General features: G+C 43.2%; 1 protein-coding gene across 3 annotated transcripts in view; it reads right to left on the bottom strand.

The window, feature by feature from the left end:
- Positions 1-26,212, bottom strand: part of ZFP64 (ZFP64 zinc finger protein) — an 80,323-nt gene that overhangs the window by 33,159 nt on the left and 20,952 nt on the right. For 2 of the 3 annotated variants that reach the window (XM_025853372.2, XM_025853371.2), the window contains exons 5-6: positions 24,939-25,190; positions 18,567-19,996 (exon numbers count right to left, since the gene is read on the bottom strand). In XM_025853372.2, coding sequence (XP_025709157.1) covers positions 18,714-19,996; positions 24,939-25,190 — 1,535 coding nt within the window. In that variant the 3' untranslated portion in view covers positions 18,567-18,713. Of the gene's footprint in view, positions 1-18,566; positions 19,997-24,938; positions 25,191-26,212 lie in introns of those variants that run through there. The other variant, XM_025853373.2, reaches the window with a different exon arrangement.

Here is a 26,212-nt window from a genome sequence, read left to right as displayed (position 1 = left end):
CAGAGTCTGCTTGAGATTCTCTCTCTCTCCCTCTCTCTCTGCGCCTTCCCCTACTTGCAAAAAAAAAAAAAAATTATTGGGACATGTTTACTTTAAAAAGTTCCCCTTCTATGATGAAATCAAGGGCCAGCCCTGAAGCTGGTTCCCCTGCAGCTCTCAGAAGGGAGGAGAGTTCCCATGGCAATGGTGGGGGGGGGCCTCTTTCTGCATAAAAGTGCCAGGGTTTACACTGTTAGAGTGAAAACATCTGAGCTGGCTTAGTGTAAGACTTCTATGTTGGTATGGCCTCAAATTCTGTCCACTGGAGCCCTTAGTTTTGGTCAGTGATAAGGGATCCAATCAAAGCTTCTCTCTTTGGGAATGTATCAATTGGGGTTTGTTGATGATACGTAAGAGAAACTGTTGGCCATTTGAATCAGGACAGAAACTTATGGGCATCATGTGAGTCAGCCAAGTGCCTTGGGGGCTCGGAGAGCCCGGCTCAGGTGACGGGCAGAGAGGGAGGCCGGCCAGACAGGTGTAACCATGAAGGACATACCCTGTGGGGGACTATCTGCTTTGGATGCTGCAGGGAGACAACTCTGGTACTGATGCTGGGAACCCCTAAGCTGCAGCCCACTGCCCCCAGAGTGAGCCCCTGCTGCAACCATCATGCACTGTTCAGGCCTCTGCTGAAATGCTGTCACTGTGAATGAACTTGGATCCGTCCCTGTGGTTTGTGCTCCTTGTCCGGTCTTGGGCCGGAGCATCTGACTGGCCAAGCCTAGGTCACGTGCTTGTCCTCCAGCTGCAAGGAAGTGGTGAAGTGGTGGGAGTAGCTGATGTTCACCAGCTAGTAAAATGGCAGGTAGGGCACTGCCTTCCACTCAGGAGAGCACAATGACATGCCCTCCGCCCAGGAAGGAGTTGGCTGCTGAGCAGCCCTACTAATGATGAGTGCGAGCTCTTGATGGCTTCACCAAGGTTACAGACGCACTGAGAGAGCAGATCATTGGTGTTGCCATTGGATACGGCTACATCAATTGACTGCCTACTATGTGCCAGGTACTTCCCATGTATTATTTTATCTAATCCTACTTTATAAGACTCTAGGTTAGGTACTGTTATTGTTCTCACTATACAGAAAAAGAAACAGGTTCAGAGAGGTGAGGTCAACCTGTTGGGTCTTATCTCTGAGAAGATGCGGAACTGGGATTTGAACCCAATTCTTTCTGACTCCAGGGCCCTTGTTCTTAACCAGTACCCTCTACTGCCAACTGCTGCAGTGCTCCATGGGCCTGCTGTGCAAGCCAGGCAGGAGAGGTCTCTGTATGACTTCCTGACTCACTTATAGGTAATTTGCTTATAGGTAATTTGGGTGTGTCCATGCTTTTCACACCGGATTAGGTAGAAAGGCACTCTCTGTGAAGATGATTGCAGGTTTGCTAACTTGTAAGAAATTTAATACTAAAAAAAATTTAAATTCTCATTGAGCCTCCAACATACCCATCTTTTAAATTAATCTGAACTCTGTCTTTCTGAAGACACTGGTAATTGAGAGTTAGCTCAAAATGAATAGATGTTCTGTGGGAAGGTCTAAAGTCTCATAAAAGTGGAGACCACTCCAGCATTCATTCCTTTCGTGTATCTTCTCCTGGGAGGCGCCGAGTCTCAGAGCCACCTGGGAAAGTGCTGCCTCTAACAAAAGATGTCCTATGGAGATCAACAGATGCTATGTAGATTGGGTGGGGAGTCCTATGGGCAGGTTGTCTTTTCCCATGAAAGGAAACTGACCAGAAATTAAAAAAAAAAAAAAAAAAAGGAAGGAAGGGAGGGAGGGAGGAAAAAAGAGGCAAGACAAGATGGGAGGAGAGACCTGCTGTATTTGCATCCGAATTGTACTTTCTCATCACACTTGTGTTGAAAGTGATTTTTAAGTAGTATTGTAGGGAAAACATCATTTCATTCATTCAAATAGACACCGAATACTGGATATGGCAATTCCATAGGCAATCGCAAGCTGAAGGTTTCCCTCATAGTCTCCTGTGTTAGTCAGCTTTTGCTGTGTAACAAGCAACCTCAAAATCTCAGTGGCTTTCTACAAGGAATATTTATTTTCTTTTTTATAGGTCTGTGAGTTCATTGGGGCTCTGCTGGGTTTGGCTCTAGGCTGAGGGTTGGCTTGAGGTCAGTTCCATTGGTCTGCTCATTTCTCCTTGGGCCATCAGCCACATGGGGCATTGTTCTTCTCATGACAGGTCCCTTGAGAACAAGAGCATAAGCTACATCATACAGGCACACTGAAAGCCCCTTTTCCCATCAGGTCCATGAGTATTCAATTAGCCAAAGCAATCACATGGCTTTGCCCAGAATCAGTGGGGTAGGGAAGCACATTCCACCCACCATGACGCCAATGGGCAAGGGTGGGTACCTACAATTCTGTTAACGTTGAAAACAGGAATACAGTCACAAGGTGAAGTATAAGCAGACTGATAAAGACTGTTTCTTGGAAAACTAACGGGTGGAATGTGGCCCTCTCTCATCTTTGCCTTGGGTTGTAACGCTGCATTCCACCGCTAGGGTGAAGCTCTAGTCATTATTTTACAGCTTCTGGCTCCCATCCATCAGTAATCACAGCAGGTTGGAAGCTGATTCACACCTGCTCTCCCAGCATTATTATCACTAGTGCCTCTTTACTCCCAGAGGTGTCCCAGTTTGGATGAGGAACAAGATGATCATATCTATATCTATATAGATATAGATATAGATATAGATATATAGATAGATAGTATAAATGGGGCACTTTTTTCTCCCGAAATAAACAACCTTCCCAGGAGCCTTACATACCATGAGGAACACCAATCTTTTTTCTCTTTTTTCCCCCCTTTTTCCTTCTGGAAAAATGCTCCAATTACAAATGACCTCTCTCTTTCCAGACCTTTATATGTTCCTGTCCACCTTAGAACACTCACCCCCATTTCTTGGTTCCTGCTTTTCAGCTGTGATGCCTATTCATCACTTTGACTTTCCACAGGCAGCCTCACCTGGCGGTCCAAATCTGGGTCACACGGCTTCCTTGTCGTGCTTCCATGTCCCCTGCTAGAGCACTGATGTGCTGTGGCAAATGTGTATTTGCTTATCTGCCTTACTAGACCGTGAACTCCCAGAGGGCAAGGATCCTGCCTGCATCGCGACACCAACATCTTATGTATGCCCCTGTGGCAACTGGTATTTGCTGAATGAATGCAACTGCTACTATTGTTTTAATGAGTATTAAAATATACATCAGATATGCATAAAACATAGAGAATAATTCTCTCATCAACCTCATGGTCTACCTGCTCCTCTTTCCTGCTCTCTCTTCTCCAGCCACATCAACCTCAAAAACCAAAGGCACATTTCTCATTTAGGGTTTTTCCACTGGCTTTTCCCTTTGGAATTCTCTTCCTCTTAATATCCACATGGCTCCCTCCCTCCCTCATTCCAGTCTTTGTTCAATCTTAACTTCTCGGGAGGCTTTCCCTGATCATCTATTTAAAACCTCAAGCTCTGGTATCTAAGATCTATAAAGAACTTATCAAACTCAACACCCAAAAACCAAAAAATCCAGTCAAGAAATGGGCAGAAGACATGAATAGACATTTCTCCCAAGAAGACATACAAATGGCCAACAGACACATGGAAAAATGTTCAACATCACTCAGCGTCAGGGAAATACAAGTGAAAACCACAATGAGAGACCACCTGACACCAGTCAGGATGGCTAAAATTAGCAACTCAGGAAACAACAGATGTTGCCAGGATGCGGAGAAAGGGGAACCCCCTTACACTGTTGGTGGGAATGCAAGCTGGTGCAGCCACTCTGTAAAACAGTATGGAGGTTTCTCAAAAAGTTAAAAATAGAGCTACCATATGACCCAGCAACTGCACTACTAGGTATTTATCTAAAAGATACAAACATAGTGATTTGAAGGGGCACCTGCACCCCAATGTTTATAGCAGCAATGTCCACAGTAGCCAAACTATGGAAAGAGCCCAGATGTCCACCAACAGATGAATGGATAAAAAAGAAGTAAAATGGAATATTATTATATATATTATATATAAGAAGTGATATATATATAATGGAATATTACTCAGCCATCAAAAAGAATGAAATCTTGCCATTTGCAAGGATGTGGATGGAACTAGAGGGTATCATGCCAAGTAAAATAAGTCAGTCAGAGAAAGACAAATACCATATGATTTCACTCGTATGTGGAATTTAAGAAACAAAACAGACGGATATAGGTAAAGGGAAGGAAAAATAAAATAAGATGAAATCAGAGAGGGAGACAAAGCATAAGAGGCTCCTAAGTGTAGGAAACAAACTGAGGGTTGCTGGAGGGGATGTAGGTGGGGGGAGGGGTAGCTGGGTGATGGGCATTGAGGAGGGCACTTGATATAATGAGCACTGGGTGTTTTATACAACTGACGAATTACTGAATTCTACCTCTGAAGCTAATAATACAGTATATGTTAACTAAATTTAATTAATTTATTTTTATTTACTTATTTATTTGTTTAAAAGATTTTATTTATTTATTTGAAAGAGAGAGAGAGTGAGCATGAGCAGTGGGGAGGGAGGGGCAGAGGGAGAGGGAGAAGCAGGCTCCCCGCTGAGTAGGGAGTCCAAAGCAGGGCTTGACCCTAGGACTTTGGGATCATGACCTGAGCTGAAGGCAGAGGCCTAATCGACTGAGCCACCCAGGTGCCCTAAACTGAATTTAAATAAAGAATAAAAAAATAAAAAAAGGAAAGTTTTTGGAAAAAAATAAACTAGGGCAAAACAAAGATAAGTAAATATCTGTCTGCCCAACCTATCTCTTCTCCCTGTAGAATGAATCTTCTCTTGCACATCTCATGTTGATTATAATCTCCCAGCCCCATTTTCCATTAGGCTCAGTGGGCATCATGCTCAGAGTCCAGGAAAGTGCTTTCATTTCTTTTGAAATCAAAAGAAAAAAAATTTAATATGATCCAGCCTGGATTACCCATCTTTGTACCCACATGGTTGTAAAATATAATTTTAAGTGTGTGTATGTGTGTGTGTGTGTGTGTGTGTGTGTGTGTGTAGGAAGGGGGGCTTATGCAGGGAAAAGTACCCACAGCCCAGGACAACAGCAATGTGACCCTGTTGGCTCCCAATAATTTAATATTAAACTGTAACCTTCCTTGAAGCTTATGTTCTCTCATTTGGGGACTTATTGGGGGGGCCCTGTTTTGCTTTCATGACAGGATGAAGTCAGAGGCACCAAGCAAAATTAGAAAGCTAAACCAGAGTGCAAAAGGTATTCTTGCCTCTGTGCGTTACCCACTAGTGAGACACTCAATGCTGGGGAAGGAAGTAACAAGGTATGGACGGAGCTGGCTGGGCTCAAGTGCCAGTCACCAGCAGAGTGACCGTGCATAGGTCCCATGACCCCTGTCTCTCCAGCCTGCTGAAAGCACAGAACTAGGTAGTGAAGGAGCATTTTAAAGAGTGAAGGGTCAGTTTAAACAAGAGTCCACCCTCTGCAGCCTGAGCTCCTTGAACCTGCAGTTCACGTGTAAGATCAGGAAGTCCCCTGGTGGACAGATCCAGGGGGCTGAATCTGGTTCATCAGACTGCCTCAGATAACCTCTGACCTAGAGAAAGGTGAAAGAACCAGGAGTGGTGGAGGAGAAAATGACTATAGTTTTTATTGCAGTTTTTATTCTCTACTGAAATCTTTCCAGAAGATCCAATGCCGGCTAATGAATCGAAGAGAAATTTCAGTTGCAAGTATTTCGTTTTATGGCTCAGAGGAGAATTCTTCTGAAGCCCAAACAAAAAAGGATGAATTAAAAAAAAAAAAAGCATTAGTAGCTAGGATTCCGGCAGTGACCATGTTTCAGGACACAACCCCTGGGTTCTTGGGTCTTCTCAAAAGAACCCATGTAAAAGTAAATGCTAACCGCCTTGTGCACACCAGCTCTGCTGGATTGAGCATGGCGGAATAATGGTGAACACAAAACGGAAGCATTTTGGGGTGCCCAGGCTCATAAAAAGATACTTTGAATTCCCAAGGTTATACCGTAAGCTAAGGTGCCACAAAATTAGATCTGTCATTCACATGTGGGGGTGGGTTCGGCAGGCACCCCAGGAAAGCCTACCCAGTCCCGCTTAGTAGCCCACAAAGATTCGTGGGCAGAAGGGAAATGAATTCCTGCAAACAAGCCCTTTATCAAGTTGGCCGAAAGTCACGACTCATGAAAACATGCTGGTTAGAACAAGGTGGCTCAGTTGGTTAAGCATCTGCCTTTGGTTCAGGTCATGATCCCAGGGTCTTGGGATCAAGTCCCTTATCGGGCTCCCTGTTCTGCGGGGAGTCTGCTTCTCCCTCTCCCTCCCCCCTCTTCCCTCCTTCTCCCCCCTCGTGCTCTCTGTCTCTATCAAATAAATAAATAAACTCTTAAAAAAAAAAAGAACAAGGGCAGGTGATTTGATGCTGGCTGTAGGTTTAAACCTCTTATGGCTAACAGCTGTGTGACCTTGGGCAGGTCTCTTACCTTCTCTGAGCCTCTGGTTCTATACCTTGGTATTTCTTAACTTACTAGGGCACCTGGGTGGCTCAGTCGGTTAAGCATCTGCCTTGGGCTGAGGTCATGATCCTGGAGTTCTGGGATCGATTCCTGCATCGGGCTCTCTGCTCGGTGGGGAGTCTGCTTCTCCCTCTGACCCTCCCCCGTCTTGTGCTTTCTCTCTCTCAGTCTCCCTCTCAAATAAATAAATAAATAAATAAATAAATAAATAAATAAATAAAATCTTTAAAAAAAAATTTCTTAACTGACTGGATCAGAAAAATCCCCAGAGGTGTTAGATTTCAAATACAAATTATCAGGCCCCCGCCCAGATGCACTGTATTGGAATTTCTAGAGCTGAGCTGTGGCTGTGGGCATTTTAACACATTTTCAAGGTGATTCTTACACCAGGCAAGTTGGGAAACACATCCTTCTCAGCACAATGTGAGTGATAATAGTACCTCCCTCATGGGCTGTTGGGGGCATTAAATGAGATTACTGTAGTGTACATGGTACATAGTACTGTACATTCAGCACTATGTTGGCACATTGCGAGTCAATAAATATCAGCTTTTATCACTGAAAATCATTACTGCCATTTATTTAGTAAATACTTATTGTGCACCTACTATGTGCAGGGTCCAGATCAAGTGTTGGCAAACTATGGCCCAGCAGCTGTTTTTATACGATCTGTGAGCTAAGAATGGTTTTCCCATTTTTTTTTTGAATGGTTGAAAAAAAAAAAGAAAAATAATATTTCCTGACATGTGAACATTTTATGAGATGCAGATTTTGATGCCCATAAATAAAGTTTTATTGGAACACAGCCACACCCACTCCTTTACATACTCTCTAGGGCTTCCATGCTCCATAGTAGAGTGGCGTAGTTGCAACAAAGACCATGTGGCCCGCAGAGCTGAACGAATTTACTATCTGGCTCTTTACACTGAAAGCTTAACCACTGCTCTAAGGCAAGGGTCTTCAATTAGAGTTCTTGTATTTTGGCCATATACAAAGATTTTTCAAGCGCATGATTAAAGAATCAGTTCTCAGATTTTCAATTTTTGTGTGTACCTTTTCCTAAAATCGATCATTTAAGAACACACCAGAAGGTGCGTCCCCTTGAATAATCTGCACCGAATCAATGCATGGAGCTATACAATCTCTGGGACACCAAAAGAAAAAAAAAAAAGGACAAAATGTTGGAAATCATGGCATCAATACTGAGAAAGCATTCCCTGCCTGGGAGAGAAATCCCAGGCAGTTTTCGGTTCTTTGCTTTTAACAAAATTGACCCACTTAGTTATGATTGATCATTACATGATTTTCTAGCATATAATTGAGAAGGAATTAATATAATTGAGAAGCATCATTAAAACCACACTAATTTCTCTTTCCATATCCTTATTTATATGAAAGACACGTCTCAGAGTTTATATCAATAAAAAAATAACTGAAAATTACCTGTATCTTATTCTAGCAGTTGGTAAAAAAAATTTGTTTTTAGAAAGGTAATATCTATCAAGGATATATAAGCTGACTAAAAAGTAGGCCTGTCTATCTCATCAAGATATATATTGCCAGTAGAATTTTCCTTATATTTAATAATTATCAAAATGCATAATATATTTATGTTACTTATAGCATACCAACAAAAAATTTTGTTTCCTTTTTGTTGTTTTGGTTTTTTTATTATTATTTTATTTTATTTTGTTTTGTTTCCTTCTTTTTTAAAAAGTTTATTTATTTAACCAATCTCTACACCCAACGTGGGGCTCAAACTCATGATCCTGAGATCAAGAGTCACATGCTTCTCTGACTGAGCCAGCCAGGCGCCCCTAGAAAAAGTGTTTAAAGTTTGGAGCTCTATATAAATTCTTGCAGCCACTATGGAAAACACTGCGGAGTTTCCTTAAAAAAAACTGAAAACAGAACTACCATATGATCTAGCAATTCCACTTCTGGGTATTTACCCAAAGAAAATGAACACACTAGTTCAAAAAGACATTGGCATCCCTGTGTTCACTACAGCATTATTTACAACAGCCAAGATACAGAAGCAACCTAAGTGTCCATCAATAGATGAATGGATAAAGATCTGGTATAATATATATGTAATATATATATATTACTCAGCCATAAAAAAATGAAATCTTGCTTTTTGTGACAACATGGATGGACCTAGAGGGTATTATGCTAAATGAAATGAATCAGAGAGGGAAAGGCAAATATCATATGATCTCACTTACATATGAAGTCTGAAAATTTCAGCAAAACAAATGAACAAACAAAATAGACTCATAAATACAGACAACAAACTGATGGTTTCCAGATGGGAGCGGCATGAGGGGCTGGACAAACTAGGTGGAGGGGATTAAGAGGTACCCCCTTCTGGTGTACCTTCTGGTTATAAAATAACTAAGACATGGGGAATCTAATGTGCAGCACAGAGAATATAGTCAATAATATTGTAAAAGCTTTGTACAGTGACAGATGGTAATTAAACTTATGGTGGTAACCGTTTTGTAATATATATACGTAATGAATCACTATGTTGTACACCTGAAACTAATATAATATTCTATGTCAATTATACTTTAATTAGAAAAAAAAAAGTTTGGAGCTTTTTAAGGAATAAAAAATGTAAATTTCAAATTACAGAACCATAATTTTTTGCTGAGAAGTAGGAGGAGATGAGCAACAAAAAATTTTCTATATTAAAACATTTAAGCCCCACATTCCAGACCCTCCCCCTATTCTGGAAGCTTCAGAGTCTGGTTCTCTCAATCTGGCTGAGGTGAGGTGAGTCCCCGCCTATTTTCTAGCAACACTGACATTTTGTCTCAACTTGGCTGGTCACTGGATCTAAGGCATCTGAGAATTGGATGAGATTATTTTTTTTTAAAAGATTTTATTTATTTATTTGACAGAGAAAGACACAGCGAGAGAGGGAACTCAAGCAGGGGGAATGGGAGAGGGAGAAGCAGGCTCCTCCCTGAGCAAGGAGCCTGACGTGGGACTCGATCCCAGGACCCTGGGATCATGACCTGAGCCAAAGGCAGATGCTTAACGACTGAGCCACCCAGGCATCCCTGGATGAGATTATGTTTTACACCTTTCATCTCCACTAGAACAGAATTTGAAGATTACTGAAGAGAAAAGGATCCTATGTCCAAAGGTATCATTCATCTGCCAGGACAAAAGAAATGCCAACCGAGGTGCCCATTCTAAGGGGGTATACTCAAGAACACAGTCTAACGGAATAAAGGTCAGACCAGAGTAAAGATGTGAACTAGGGAAGAAGACGAATATATAAGAAACAATGGCAAAAATGACCATTGTCATCTTTGGCCAGATCTAAGTGGGTGAAGGTAACACAGGAATTATGAGACCAACCACAGGGCAAAACTTAGCAAAAGCTTGGAAATAAGCTCGTGAACTGTCTCAGCAAAATTTGGGATTTGGGGAGGGGGAGTTGCAGGAAGAGATGAAGTCCAAAGGCCTCCTGCCATGGGGGAGGAGATTATTAGTGGGAGGTGGGGGCAAGGTTAATATTTATATTCGAGACAACAATAGAGAAATGTAAATTTAAAAATAATTGGTAAAGCTTTGAAAGTAACTGTTAGCAGAATGGAGACATAGGCAAGAACTTTCAAGAGAAGAGGGAAAAGCTAGAAAGGAAAAGGGAGAAAAAAATCACAAAGTTTAATAAACAGTAAATATTCAATAAGACAGAAGTGACCGTACGAAGTCTATGTGACTATGATAAATGCAAACAGTGTGAATTCTCCTATCAGAGACAAAGGGAAGCTGCTAAAAGAAAGATCTTAAATTACAGAGTAGGCAAAGGTAAGCCAGGCACATGTAAATAAATATTAAATAGGGCTTAAAATATTATTGAGATAAAGTATAATTTAAGGTCAAAAGCTACTGAATGGAAAGAACAGGTGGAGACAAAAGGAAAAAAGGTAAAATAGATGAAGAACATATAACAACCACGAACTCTTATGCCTCAAACAACATAGGGCAAGGTATAATAAAATAAAACACCCTAGTAGTTATAAGAAAAGCTTAGTTAAAAAAATAATCATGCTGAGAGGTTTACAAATACTTCTTTCAGTTTATCAAATAGACAAAAACAGAGAAGATTAGAAGAACTGAATAATTAAGTCAATGTGCTGCTTCTTTTTTTTTTTTTTAAGATTTTATTTATTTATTTGAGAGAGAGAGAGTACATGCACATGAGTGGTGGGGGGAAAGAACAGAGGGAGAAGGAGAAGCAGACTCCCCACAGAGCAGGGAGACCGATGGGTGATGGATGATGCTAATGCTGGGCTCAGTCCCAGAACCCTGAGATCATGACCTAAGCTGAAGATGGACGCTTAACTGACTGAGCCACCCAGGCGCCCCTGTAATTTATTAGTTCTTTTTATGGCCATGCATGTTACCAGTTTTTGCTATGATTGGCAGGTATCTATGAAATAAGTATGTTGAAAAAGAAATTAACATCCTAAATAAAATCTTGAAGGGCACCTGAGTGGCTCAGTCGGTTAAGCTCAGGTCATGATCCCAGGGTCCTGGGATGGAGCCCCACATTGGACTTCCCTGCTCAGTGGGAGTCTGCTTCTCCCTCTCCCTCTGCCCCTCCTCTGCTCGTTCTCTCTCTCTCAAATAGATAAATAAAATCTTTTTAAAAAACTAATAAATTACAAAAAGCATGTATCTTCACAGATCACGTTCTCAGGCCCATGAATATCAGAAACTATAATCCCAAATACAGTTTCCCAAATTCTAACTACTTGAAAAACAAGAAACGTTCCTTTCTATAACCCTTGGATTCTGTCCTGACAACCCACCAAACCAAGCAACCCACCCTGAAACTGAAATAACAAAGCATCTAGAAACTTATAAAATAAGGATACTTCATATAAAAATCTACAGGGATATGGATATCACGAACATTTTTGAAAGACCCCAAAACAGGCAAAAAAGATAAACTGGGTGTCCTGTCTCTGCTCTGGGCTATCCAATTCTCTGGACGTTCGTGCCTTTCATTGTTTTTGAGATATTTTACAACCTTGTGAGGCACAGAAACATATAATAATGGAAACAACTCATCCACAGGAATGTGAACGCACTTTATCTGGCAGAGGGCAGCGGATGTTGCCATAGAGACACTGAGCCATTCTGCATGTGTGTGAATTCAGTGTAGCATTTCTGATTACCTGTGTAACTTATACATGCACTGAATTCTGCTTTGAGCTTGTTGGAGCCTGTTGAAACCAATGCCCTCACTAATATTTTCATTACAGTTTACCCATTGATATTTTACATTTGTATGTCAGTCATGATTTTAACTTTAAAAAAAAATGATCTTTTAACATGGGTGAGGTTGCAATGGAAAATACACAGCTTCAAATGCTTTCATTATGAAAGGCTGAAAATAAGTGAACTTACAGGAAATTAAAATAACAAAACAAACAGAAAGAAAAGCAGGAAAAATAATTAATAAAAAGAGAAAAGCCGAAATGAATCAAATGGAGGAGGGCAAAGAAAGTAACTAACAGCAAAAGCTTTCACACTAATATTTTTACTTTTACTTTAATACAAATGAAAAATAGATAAACTCTTTGGCAGACAAAGGAGAAGACTGAAAATACAAAAAAACAAAAGCAGAAACCCTCCCCTCCTCTAAAACCAACAGCAATAGGAAAGCTGAGAAACTCCCCAAGATGCCAAAGATTTAAAAATCATTTTAAGAGGATGGTAAATGGAATGTGAAATCCAGAGCAAAGTGAATAATTTTTTATTCTGCAAAACATAAATGACCAAAACTGAGCCACACGGGCTGTAAAACCCATACTTGTCACTGTGGAAAAAGCAGGGAAGTTTTGTTAAGGATGTGCCACGAGAAAGGGCAGCAGCCTACGTCATTAGCGGATCACTCCCGACATAGCAAAGCTATTGCTAAATCGCTGAAAAAGAAGGAAAGAGCCCCAATTTATTTCCAGAGTAGCATCACCTACAACAAACAAGCAAAAATCAGACAGACCACAAAAAAGAATCCCAGAGATCAACTACACTTATGGATAGAGTTGGACAACTTTCAAGCTAAATGACATAATTGCAACCCAAGCAATGTGTTTGTTAGAAGAATAAGCCAACATGACCCAGGGCTTATTCAGGAATACCAGGCTATACGAATTCACTACATCAACAGACCTTAGTGCAAAACCCAAGGAATTATGTCAAAAAACGGTGAAAAGATATTTGCTAAAATTCAGCAATCTACCCTGATAACAAACTCTAAGTGAAAACTGCAGTAGAAGAAAATGACCCAAGTACTAGAAAAACCACCCCTCAGAGGAACAGAGTATATTATATTAACCGGGAAAATTCTGAAGCCATTCACATTAAAACTGGAGACACAAAAGGATGTCAGCTGTTTCAGCTTTGTTTGGAGGCTGAGGCTAATTGCAATGGGACAAGGAAACAAATAAAGCAGTATACCAGGGTGGCTCAGTTGTTGAGCGTCTGCCTTCGGCTCAGGTCATGATCCCGGGGTCCTGGGATCGAGCCCCGCATCGGGCTCCCTGCTCCACGGGAAGCCTGCTTCTCCCTCTCCCACTCCCCCTGCTTGTGTTCCCTCTCTTGCTATGCCTCTGTCAAATAAATAAATAAAATCTTTAAAAAAAAATAAAGTAGTATAAATATTACAAGATAAAACCACCTGGAAATGAGATGACTGTGTTATAACCATTATAAGTTATATTTATCAGAGACCAAGACTTTCTAATAAATACTTATCGTCAATTAATAAGAATTGTTTTAAAAGATTTTGTTTTTATTTTATATTATTTTTTAAAAAAATATTTTATTTTTCAACAGAGAGAGATACAGCAAGAGAGGGAACACAAGCAGGGGGAGTGGGAGAGGGAGAAGCAGGCTTCCCGCTGAGCAGGGAGCCCGATGTGGGACTCGATCCCAGGACCCTGGGATCATGACCCGAGCCGAAGGCAGACGCTTAACGACTGAGCCACCCAGGCGCCCAAAAGATTTTGTTTTTAAATAATCGCTCCACCTGACATGGGGCTCGAACTTAAAACCGCAAGATCAAGGGTCTCACGCTCTACCAACTGAGCCAGCCAGGTGCCCCAATTAGTAAGAATTTTTGCTAAGGGAGCTCAATATAGACAAATATACCAAATGTAGCTATTCTTTATATGTTTGCAACAGTTATTTTAGCAAGGAAAAATCCTATTTATAATTATAATAAAATTATACAATAATAAGGAAATATAGGCCTCGTATCATAAGAACTGATTGTATATGAAGAAAACCATATGAATAATGGTTAACCCAGGAGCTGAATAAAGGTTTTTGGGTGTAAGATTTAACATATTTTAATAAGTCATTCTTTGTATAAGTTCAACATCACATGGATCCATTTCTAATAAAAATTCTCAAAAGGATTTTTTTGGGGGGGGCTTGAGAAGTACTGGATAAAATGATAGTTCATTTGGAAGAATGAATATCTAGGAATTGCTAAGAAAATTTTGGAAAAGAATAGCTAGAGGGAGGCTTTGTGATCCTAAAAGACAGTAAGGCTCACCTTAATGCTACTATAATAAAATGTGTGTTGCTGGCAAACCAGAGAAGATATAAAGATCAGTGAGACAAAGCAGAGCTTCCAGAAACAGATCCAAGTGTATTCGAGAACTTCCATTTTACAGGTGAAATTAGGATTTCAGTAGCAAGGAAAATAATATTGTATTTAACAAATGGTCCTGGCATATGTGGGCTGCCAAATTTCCATGTCAAATGTGTATAAATAGGAATTTTTGCTGCAGTAAGTTGCTAACTAAAAACAAACAACAAATATATTAAAGGAAAAAACAAACCAATCAACCCTTTTCTCATCTCAGGGGAAGAGATGACGGTCCTAGAAAAAACAGAAGCCCCAAGTGAAGCAATAGAAGGCTGACTATAGGAAAAGAGAGTTCTTTTTGTAAGGTGTCAGAAGACAAAGGACAGGAGGGGAGAAAATGTGACAGACATGGGGTTCGTGTCCCCAGTGCCCAACAACTCAAGGAGAAACATGAGGGAGAATGTGTTTTAGGTTCACAGACAAGAAAAAGGCCAATGATCAACAAGTCTATATAGAGATGTCACAGAAATGCAGATCAAAACACCAGCTGGGGAGGGGCGCCTGGGTGGTTCAGTCATTAAGTGTCTGCCTTCGGCTCAGGTCATGATCCCGGGGTTCTGGGATCGAGCCCCACATCGGGCTCTCTGCTCAGCGGGAAGCCTGCTTCTTCCTCTCCCACTCCCCTGCTTGTGTTCCTTCTCTTGCTGCCTGTCTCTCTGTCAGACAAATAAAAATCTTAAAAACAAAAAAACAAAAAAACACCAGCTGGGGAAACGCAGAGTCCAGATGGCTCATTTCACTCATCAGACTGACAAAACTTTGAAAGATTGCTAATAGCCAGGATTGGTGATCATTGGGGCCTTCACCACGGATGAGGCTACCATTTCGAAAAAAGCAATCTGAATCTATATGCAAGTACAAACTACAGACACTCGTTGTAACTCCAAAAGCACAACCAAATGTGAGCAATTGTGCAGGAGGTTGATTGCTACTGTTTTTAATGGCAAATGAAAACAAAACAACCAGAATATCCATGAGTAGGGAGATGGCTGAATAATGCATGGTATGTTCACACTACCTTTTGCTTAAAAAAAAACAGTAGAGATAGCCGTATTCACCTGCAGTCCTGTTCATACATGGAATAGTACGAGCAAATGCAGAGAAATATACATAGTATGATACAATTACTAGAAAAATAGGAGAAAACCTTTCCTACATTGTTTTGAGTCTGTGTATGTCAGTATGAACACAGAGAAAACATTACTAACCTTCATAGGAGGAGAATAGGAAGGGCGCTGGAGATGATTGGCTTGGTTTTTGTACAATTCTGTATATAGTTTATTACAAGGAACAAGTTTTGCTGTTGTGGTTTGTTAAAAGAAAATCCAATTATGCGTGTGTGTGTGTGTGTGTGTGTATGCATGTATAGGTGTGTATGGGGGAAGCAGATAGCTGGAGATATAAATATATAAAAGGAAATATATAAACAGAAAATAGTATGCTTGATTCAAACCCAACTCTATAACTAGAGTGGAAACCATACATACATAAACATAGAAACAAAGGAAGTCCATCAAAAAAGGAAGTCCATCAAAATGGCCACAGTTTTTATGTCTGGGTAGAAGATTACCAGTAACTTTGATTTTAATTTTTTTAAATTTTTATTTTTAAAAAAAATTTATTTATTTATTTTGAGTGTGCACAAGCAGGGGGTGGGGGCAAAGGGCGAGGGGGAGAGAGAATCTCAAGCAGACTCGACGCTGAGTGCAGAGCCTGAGGTTGGCTTGATTGCATGACCCTAAGATCCTGACCTGAGCAGAAACCAAGAGTCAGATGCTTAACCGACTAAGCACCCAAGTGCCCCAACGTTAATTTTTAAAAATAATATAATGTGGGGCGCCTGGGTGGCTCAGTCGTTAAGCGTCTGCCTTCGGCTCGGGTCGTGATCCCGGGGTCCTGGGATCGGGCCCCGCGTCGGGCTCCCTGCTCTGCGGGAAGCCTGCTTCGCTTCTCCCTCTCCCACTCCTCCTGCTTGTGTTCCCTCTCTCACTGTGTCTCTCTCTGTCAAATAAATAAATTAAAAAAAAATAAAAATAATATAATGTGTTTTGTATCTTTTCTACCTTGAATGCACATTACATGTCTAATCAGGGGAAAAAATACTTTAAAAGTTGAAGAGAGGGGCATTCTGGGAAAGAAAGATGTGGAAAACAGGTTCATGACAAAAGGAATTTGCCGGCTAAAACTGAATAGTTAAATAGTTTCTTAAAGAGCTGTAGGCGGGACACCTGGGTGGCGCAGTCAGTTAAGCATCTGACTCTTGATTTAGGCTCAGGTCATGATCTCAGGGTCCTGAAATAGAGCCTCGAGTCAGGCTCTGCGCTGGTGGTGGAGCCTGCTTAAGCTTCTCTCTCCCCCTCACCCTCTGCCCCTCCATACCTCCCCCACCTAGTGCTCTCCCTCTCAGTTAAGAAAAAAAAAAAAAGCTATAAGCAGTAATTCTAAAGCAGTGAAATCATTAAAATATTAACAGAGTGCGCTGCAAGCTTTTTCATTTCCTTGCCAAACCACAGTTAATGACTCATTACCACCATTGCTTATATGAAAATAAATTGTGGCACTCCCCCCCCCCCCCGAATTTTCAGAATTGTGTTCAAATATTAAGGATCAAAGAAAGGAGACAACTCAAACTTTATAGCTATTTCCTAAGGGAAGTTGATTTTCCTATTCCAACAGGCAAACCCCGAAGTTTCTGCATCACCATTTTGTGTATTTCCTTAGTTTATTACCAAAGAAAAAGGGAGGGGGGGATGGGTAATATCTTTATGTAAAAGTGAGCTGATCTGCGTGAGAATTTTAATAAGTTTGTGTGCTACGAAAGTGAAAGTGATGAGGGCTCTGGTAAAAATGTAAGGGTTCTTGGGGTTCCTGGATGGTTCAATCAGTTAAGCGACTGCCTTCGGCTCAGGTCATGATCCCAGGGTACTGGGATCAAGCCCCACACTGGGGCTCCTGGCTCATTGGGAGTCTGCTTTTCCCTCTCCCCCTGCCTGCCGCTCCCTCTGCTTGTGCTCTCTCCTCCTGTGTCAAATAAATAAAATCTTTTAAAAAATGTAAGGGTTCTCGTAACATTTTAAATACTTTCCTCACCAATCCTTGCTGACACTCTGTGAGAGCATGTTTCAGTCATTCAACATGTATTAAGAACCCATGAGGAGGGTGCCTGGGTGGCTCCGTCGTTAAGCGTCTGCCTTCGGCCCAGGTCATGATCCCAGGGTCCTAGGATCGAGCCCCCACATCGGGCTCCCCGCTCGGCGGGAAGCCTGCTTCTCCCTCTCCCACTCCCCCTGCTTGTGCTCCCTCTCTCGCTGTGTCTGTCTCTGTCAAATAAATAAATAAAATCTTAAAAAAAAAAAAAAAAGAACCCATGATGAGTTGAAGATAGCCCTCGAGGCTGGAAATTACGGCCTTGGTTACAAGCATGGGTAATTCTAGCTTGCTCTCTGGCGCCACCTACTGATAAAACAGCATTTTAATTCTAAAACAGTAACATTTGAATTTCCCTTTCCTCAATAGAGCCTACCCTTCTGAAAAATGTAGGTGCTTTTCCAATCCCACTCGTCTGGTCCCCGAGATTGCACAATAGTGATATTTTCAAACAATGGTACCTAGAAAACCATTCTAAATGTTAGTAGGAACTCACATCATATTTGCATTTAAACAGAAATGTCAGGTTTGTCAACCTCGTTCCAAAATGGAAATGGTATCATTGGGTCATTTTAGGCATCAGTAATACTTAAGTTGACTGTGAAGGTTGTAAGACATCTGTATAATATTGATCGGAGGACTAAAATCCTTTGCTTCTTCAAATTCTCTTTAGTTATAGGATAATTCACACCCCATTATGCCCCAGTCATACTGTGACTCTAAAGAATCATTAACATTCAGTATATTTTACTCACGTATCAATTTATTAGGAAACCATTTCTTTTTTCTCATTAGCACTAAACATTTTTTTGGGGGGGTCAAGTATCCATGTAACATTATGTAGAAAATGGTCCTCATGCCAATAGATTTGTATCCATGTACTAAAACAGTAATAGCCCAGGGTTGGAGGGGGGGGGTATTTCAGAATGGTGACTTCAGAGAGGTTGGGAAGTCTCCCATCTCCCACACAAATTTAATAAGATTGGAAAAAAACCCTAATCAGAATCGGGAAATCAAGCTGGACAAAACAAAATGTATTCACTACTCACTGCATTGAATTCCAAGCCCTAATTGGAATCATCTTGGCAACATTCTACAACAGTTAGAACACGGCGATTCTGAGGTGGTCACAAGCATTAAAAAATTATAGTAAGCAGTATAAAATTACGATTTATTACGAGGGGAGGGGTTTCACAACAATCCTTAAAAACATTAAGAGCAAACCTCTTACAGAAATCTTTTTAGGATTTCTTGTTTTTGTTACTCCTTTTCCCCCCTTTCTTTTGGTTTTTAGGTACTAATCTGGTATGGAATCCGCGGGACAGAGCAAGGCTGGGTGGGCTCCCCCTTGAATGATGGAGTAAGTCTGCTTGGGCAATTCTTGTTGGGAGGAGGAGGAGAATATAGGCGGGGCCGTGGTGGCCACAGCGATGTTCTGACCTCCGTCGCTCACCACTGTGACTTCAGCTGTCCCCTCCTGAATCAAAGCATTAAGGCCTTCAAAGTCCGTGCATGTAATACCCGAACTGGTGATGAAAGTCTGGTTGCCGGAGCCTTCCTGGGGGCTGCCGGGCGTCGTGGGGATGAGAGTCTGGTGCAGAGTGGCCCCATCGGCCTGGTCGTGAGTGGTCAGCAGGACAGCGGGCTGGGTCATCGCGCCCGCCTCGCTCGGACACCCTGAGGGCTGAGGGGGGGCGATCAGATTGACCTGGCGCAAAATCTGCAGCCGGCTGTTCCCAGGGAGTTCCTCTGGGTTCTGCGCCACCAAGGCGGGGGGTACGATGTTCACGGCGGCGGCCGCCGCCTGGATGATGGTGTTGGCCTGTGGCACTTGATGCCCAACGATGATTTTGACTCGCCCCTCGCTGAACTGGGGCACTTGGCTGGGCTGGAGGGGCACCTGCAGGTGGCCCACGGTGAGGGGCGCGGCCGGCTGCTTGCTGGGGTCTATCTGGAACTGCAGGACCGTCACATCCGAGTTCTTACTCTCACTGTACTCACTGTGCTGCCTTTTGTGGCTGCGGAGCGAGTCCTCGCGCATGAACGAGGCGTCGCATGTATCACAGTGGAAAGTCTTCTTGGCGTCCAGCTTGGCCACCTGCCGGCTGCTCTGTCGGCCTGCGTCTTTCCTCTCCAAGGCCTCGGTCTTCACCATGTCCCCGTGGAACTTCTTCATGTGCTTGCTTAGGTTGCTGGGCTGCTTGGTGTCGAAGCTGCAGTAATGACACTTGAAGGGGCGGTCGGTGCAGTGGATGCGCTCGTGGATGCGCAGCGCCGCCTTGCTGGAGCACGAGTAGCTGCACTCGGAGCACTTCTCCGGGTGCTCCGACTGGTGCACCCGGCTGTGCTTACGGAGGGTGGCTTTGCTGTCACCCAGGAAGTCGCAATGCGGACACTTGAAGTTATTCCCGCTGTGCTTGATGCGGATGTGCGACTTGAGGTTGCCCTTCATGGTGCAGCGGACATTGCAGAACTCACACTTGAAAGGCTTCTCCCCCGAGTGCACGCGCATGTGCCTTTTCAAGTCCGAGCTGATTTTGAACTTGGCGCTACAGAGCCAGCACTGGAAGGGGGCGTCCCCTGTCAACACAAGGTGAGTTTCGATAAGAACAGGCAGGCAACAACCACAGCGGATCCCCCCGAAGCACACACCAGAAAATCGCTTATACCAAGGCAGGCGGATGGAGACCTTCCTACGGCAGCTGCTAGCAGCCCCTGGGTGGGGGTTGGGGGGGGGGAGAAAGGGAATGGGGGTGGGGGGCTTCTTTTCTTTCCCCAAACCTAAACCACCAGCACCGTTAAAAAAAAAAAAAAAAACCCACAAAAAAACGGGAGACTGAAAAGAGCTATTCAATTGTCCCAAATAAAATCGAATTTGTGAATATACTTATGTTCTTTAAAACGATCAAGCTATGGTTCATTTTGCTCATGTGCCCACTCTGCTAGTTAATGGTTCACAGTTGTGTAAATTTTGCATAATCCGTTGATTTTGATTGAGTTACGTGTCGTAACAGATTCGAGGACACATTTTGGAATCAGTCAGCTCCATGCTCACTCATCAGAATAGTCTTTATAAAGCGATTGAAATGCCCAGCTTACGCTTCATGCAGATTTTTATTAATAAAGACGTGTTTATTGCGCAAAATTTATTTATCCCACATTGCCAGCTGCGTTCTTTACTCGTGAAGTTACGAAATCCAGCTGCTTGTTTTTTTTTTTTTTAAATTCATGGTCGCTGAAAGATGAGCGGGGAAAGTGAAATTGCAAACATCTGAATGCACATGGTACTCCAAATTTGTTTCCTCAATGAATGGCAAGTCCGAATTATCTAAGGCACAGATAGTTCAAGCAAATTGGTGACCCCGCCCATTTCAATATTGTTGAAGCAAGCCAAGTAGCAGCTAACATTCTTCGGTTGCTTCCAAGATGGCAGGCACTCTGCTGAGCACTCCACAAGAATGGTCTCATTTGATGCTCCCAACATTCCCACGAGGTGGGTACTATTATCAATATTATTCTTAACACTACTGTACAAATGAGGCCTAGATAGACTAAAATAACTTGTTCACGGTCACCCAGTAGTACGTAGCAGGCTTGGATTCCAACCCAGGCTGGCTCCAAAGCTGGTATTCTTAGATGCTGGGTAATTATCTGTGCATGGGGCTCGAACTCATGACCCCAAGATCAAGAGTTGTATGCTCCATCAACTGAGCCAGCCAGGTGCCCCATGTGTGCTTTATTAATGCATTAAATAAGAAGATCTAGTGGCGGATCTGTAACTATAATTTCTAAATAGAAAAGAGCATAAATGATAGATTGATCGAGCTCCAACAACTGTTATGAAAAGATCTGTGATTTCCACTGGCGGCAATATGCACTATTCTCAGATCAGCTGCCAATTTTCAAATGGAAGGACACGCCCAATTTCAATACAGTTTGGTTAGTGAAAATGAAGATGTAATTTTTTTTCCATCCAAATTCATGGACCATCTAAAGTCTATTCATGGATCTCTGAGTGGAGGTATCTGTGGATCCAGAAGGAAGAATCCCTGCTCCAGAATTTTCTACTAGGTTTTCCTGTTACATCCCTCCTCAAATTAGTTAGTCTTTTTGCCTTTTTTTTTTTTTAAAGCTGTCAGCAGACGTGAAACCCAGAAATACCAGATAACCAAATCTCACAGCTGAGTTGCAGAGTTAACAACACTTTTTGATCTGAAAGCAAAGGTTTCCAATCCCTTTGTCATTTTTTTTTTTTTTTTAACCATAGATTTCTCAACTGAGGCGTACTGGTCAGTCATAGTTCCATGGGGCCATGAGCTCTCCAAAGCTAATGACTACGTTTGTTCTTGCCCCCCACGTGATCCTCACAGCGTCTAGCACCTCGCGGGGACTTAATGAATGTTGTTGAATGAACAAGCAGCTGATATATTTAAGCTGACAGATCTTTCTTGAGTTTAGCTTGCTATGAAAACCACTGATGATGAATGAAGTCAATCTAAGCGATGAAAGGATACAAACAAAATCCTATTAGTTTTACAATTTGTAAAATCTTCTAAATGCCACGGATTTATAAAAGGGAAATGAACAGTCCATGGAGACATTGCATAAACAGCACACATTTACAGTTTTAGAAAATTCACCTTTCCTAGACCAACTTGAAGATGCTACTATCAATGGTAAGTTTATCCTTATAAGTCAAAATGATTCAGAACCACTTTCATAAACGAGTCCTTCAGGTCCTCTAACATAGGTGTGGGAGATTTCTGAAGAAAATCAGTTGGCCATTGGTTATGCCTATGTCTGGAACTTGCTTTAGTAGATCACAAAAACGTTCTCAAATCTTACCACCTCTCCTCCCTTCCCGTAGCCATGGCCTCTGCCATGTGTGCAATTATGCATGGTCTCCAGACAGGGGCAGGATGACCTGCCATGTCCCTCGACAATCATGTGACTAGATTTGGCTGATGGTATCTTCAGTAGACTTGATATAAGGAATGGCTTGAAATGGGCTTGTACACTGGGGTTTGCTTGCTTGCACCTCTGTCAGCCATCGCCATGAGATGATCAAGGCTGGCTTGGCGTGCTGGTCCCAGGAGGAGGGTGACAGAAATGTGGAGAAGCGCTGGATTCCCACCGCCAAGACCAGTGGACAGACAGCTCACAGCCAGCAGATTCTCAGACATGTGAGTCCAGCCAAGATCGGAACTGCCGAGGTGACCCCCAGCTGATCCCCACCATGCCACCAGAAAAGGTATGTTGTTGTGTCCAATGAGGTTTTGTGGGAGTATTTGTTACACTGCATTAAGTGTGACGACAGATAACCAATACAGAGATTGATATCTGGAAACAAGAAAATTAATTAATTAATTAATTAATTAATACCAGAAAATTAAAATATGTAGCATTGGCTTTGGGGACTGGATGGCAAGAAAAGACTGGAGAAGTGGCAGGGCACACTATTTAATGGCAAACATTTGGTCCAACTGTCACCTGCAGTAAGTTAGAAGACAGAGAATATAATATACCTGTTGGATTTGGGACTTGAGCAAAGAGATTAATTCTGGGCAGAAAGTGAAAGTGCCTTACGGGCTGCATATGATGAGGTCCTATAAGGAAGAGACAAACTCACACAAGAACTGGCCATTTTCTAAATGGAACTTCGAGAGAATAGAGCAAACCAAAGATGTGCTGGGTTAGATAACATTTCTCACCTCCAACCAGCAAAGGGTTTTCAAAGTAAGACAGAAGCCGGGGGACAAAGGTCATATCCAGGGATGCGATCTCAGGGGGAGGGCTGAATGAGAAATGAGGGGTGTGAATGTAGGGCTCTTCGTTAAAATCTCCAAAAGAATTGTTGGCGCCACGTAGGTTCTCCAGCGGGACAAGGATTCCTAGGGACGTCAAGGGATTCAGCCACAGAAGGTTATATGCCAAAAGTGCCTACAATGGGGTTCAGAGGAAAGGAGAGTCTCTGAAAGAATTGTGGGTGTGGCTTTCGGCACACAGACACAAAATTTTGCACACGGCTCTACCAGCAAACCTGTCATCCCCCTCGGCTAAAAGGAGCCCTGCTTTTGGTAGGCAGGAAGCAGGCTGAGAAAGTTTTGCAAAGGTACTTTTTCCACTACTTTTTGGAAGGGGCTCAGGCAGCTGATGGGAAGGATGCTGCAGCGGGCAGAGTCAGGAACCAGGAAGCTGAGCCGAGCCCTCATCAGGGAACGTTCTCTGTCCCCAGAGTGAAGGGACCTGGGGACATGTGCCCAGAGGGATTCTGGAAACCCGTGGAGCTGTGAATGCCAAGTGCCTCCCATTCTCCTCTTTTCAAACAGCAGGATGACTGGAAATACCCTGGCTCCATGTCACTGCTGTACATTGGGAATGTAGGAACAGACGACTTGTCTTTTTACTTCAAAGGAACTCCAGGTCAAGAGAAGCCATATCCAGACCCGGGGGAGATCACGGGATCCTGGTGTTTGAGCCTGATCCTATGATAGGGTGTGACTTATGTGGGTCTTAGGAAGGCATGATTAAATCCTTGTGCACTGACAGCGTGGTGGACTGTGGTGGTTTGCAAAAATGGTCCCAATTCTTTCCCCTTCCTCCTATCTCTGGCCTTTGTCTTGTAACCTCGTGGTGACCTCCCACCGTGGGTGAGCCCAGCCCCATCCCTGATGCCAGGCCCCACCACATAGCCTGCTTCAACCAAAGGGATGCAAGCAAAGGCTTGAAATGGGCTTACGCACTGGGATGTGCTTGCTTGTACCCCGGCCACTGTCACGAGAAGGACAAACCTGGGGTAGCCCACTGGTCCAAAAGGAGGATGAGAGGCACGTGGAGCAGAGCCAGACCAGCCCCAGCTAAGGCAAGTGGACAGCCAGCTAACCCCCCCAGGCAGCCGATCCCCAGCCAAGGTCAGTGGACACCCAGCCTTTCCCCGCCACAGGTGATTGAGCCCAGTCAAGATCAACAGAGTGTCTAGCCAACTGGCTAGTCCTTAAGTATGTGAGCAGTAATCGATTATAATCTGCCACTGAGCTTTTGTAGGGCTTGTTACACAGCATCACTGCATCCACAGCTAACTGATACACTTGCCAAAAGGAAACGTCCATGCTTTGTTAAGTGACCTACCCTGCCGAGTTTTTCCATGAAGCTATCCCATGCTGACCTAATCTGAGTATACTTTAAAAATGACCAGAATGCAGAAACTATGCGGACATTTATTAAAAACACATTGTTTATATTTATATCTCGATTTCATTTAGCTCACCTCCTCATTCAACACTTTACTAGTGACTAAGTTATAAAGTTGCATACAGATAGAGATGAGGTTATAAGCGCCATGTTTTTTTTCTCCCTCATTGACCGAGAAAGGCTCTTCTGGGTGGACGCAAAGCAAACCTGCCCACCGTGCGATGAGCAGACGTCCCCTGTTCGTTTACTTGGATTGTGACTCAGTGCCTTAAGGTGCTTCTCAGTAGCTGGTGGTGAGGAGCCCAGTGCGAGGGCAGCAGGAGGGACCTACCTGTGTGGGACCGCAGGTGGACGGTGAGCTGGCTCGAGTTGCGGCTGGCGTACGGGCAGATCTGACATTTGAAGGGCCGCTCGTCCGAGTGGATCCGCAGGTGCTTGTTAAGGCTGCTGCTGTCGGCCGCGGCATAGTCACACGTCTTACACTTGTACGGCTTCACGCCCGTGTGGCAGCGCATGTGCGTCTTCAGCTTATCCTTCCGGCTGAAGCACTTGCCACAGACCTCACACTTGTGGGGCTTGTCTCCTTCAAACACACACACAGATGGCATCAGAAAACAACCCTGAAGGAGAAAGAGGCTTACTCCCCACCGCCCCCACACCTTGCCTTATGATAAGAGGAATACTGGTCACCCAAGGATATGCAGGAAACCCCGAAAGCTAGATAGAAAAATCTGCCAAGAGCTAAGCTCTTGGGGGAGGGGGGAGTTTCTTCTATTCTGCCTCTTGCCATTTTCTAGTTTTTCCTACATCGAATGGGAATTCCTTATTAATTAAAAATAGAAGGCGACTCAAATGTCTCAAGGAGAACCGAGGAAAATAAGGAACTGTTCATTGTCTCCTTCCGTTCTCTCCTTTTCCCGTTTTTTTTTTTTCCCACAGACACACCCTAAAGCTCAGAGGCTCTAAGTTTTCGGAGAGCTCTCGGCCGAGCAGCTCAAAGCTTCCTTCCCCAGCCCGGCCTGCAGCCAAGAGTCATCCTGTGGCAGCGCGGTCCCCGCCAATGAAATGGCAGAGAGGGTCAGTGTGTCCCTTTTGCAAAGTGACATTGCTTGCCTTTTACTTTCCTCTTTCCACCCTTCCTGCCAGCCGTCTCCAAGACATGGGGTGTTCGAACTGGCAGGTGAGGGCAGCTTGCCTGCAGATGGGGGAGCCCGTGCCATGATGCGCTTTAAGGACACAGAAGGAACTTAAGTCCCTGGCTGATCTCGTAGGACAGAGCCGCCGACCTGCTCTAGACCACCTGCTTAGCTCCGGACAGTTATGTGAGAGACATAAACCCCTACCGCGTGTGAGCTGGGCTGGGGGGTCTCTTTGTCACAGCAGCTTCATCTATATTCACTCGTGTACTTACTGCCCGCAAATGACTGCTGAGTTTTTGATGGATATCTCTCCAATTATTTGTGCACGTGTATTTTTGGTACAAAAAAACTTCTTGGCTAACATCAATTTAAATACTTTCTGAAAGGCACTGTGCCTCTCAATGATTCTCCTTAATCCCCTCAACAACTGGGATTAGAACCCACGACTGTCTTGCTTTCTGAGCCA

The sequence above is a fragment of the Callorhinus ursinus genome, unplaced genomic scaffold (genome assembly GCF_003265705.2).
Source record: "Callorhinus ursinus isolate GAN/ISIS: 27379988/994484 unplaced genomic scaffold, GSC_fseal_2.0 scaffold53, whole genome shotgun sequence".
Lineage (NCBI taxonomy): Eukaryota > Metazoa > Chordata > Mammalia > Carnivora > Otariidae > Callorhinus > Callorhinus ursinus.
Note: the sequence above shows the minus strand (reverse complement) of the source record. Positions and strands in the feature narration are given on the sequence as shown.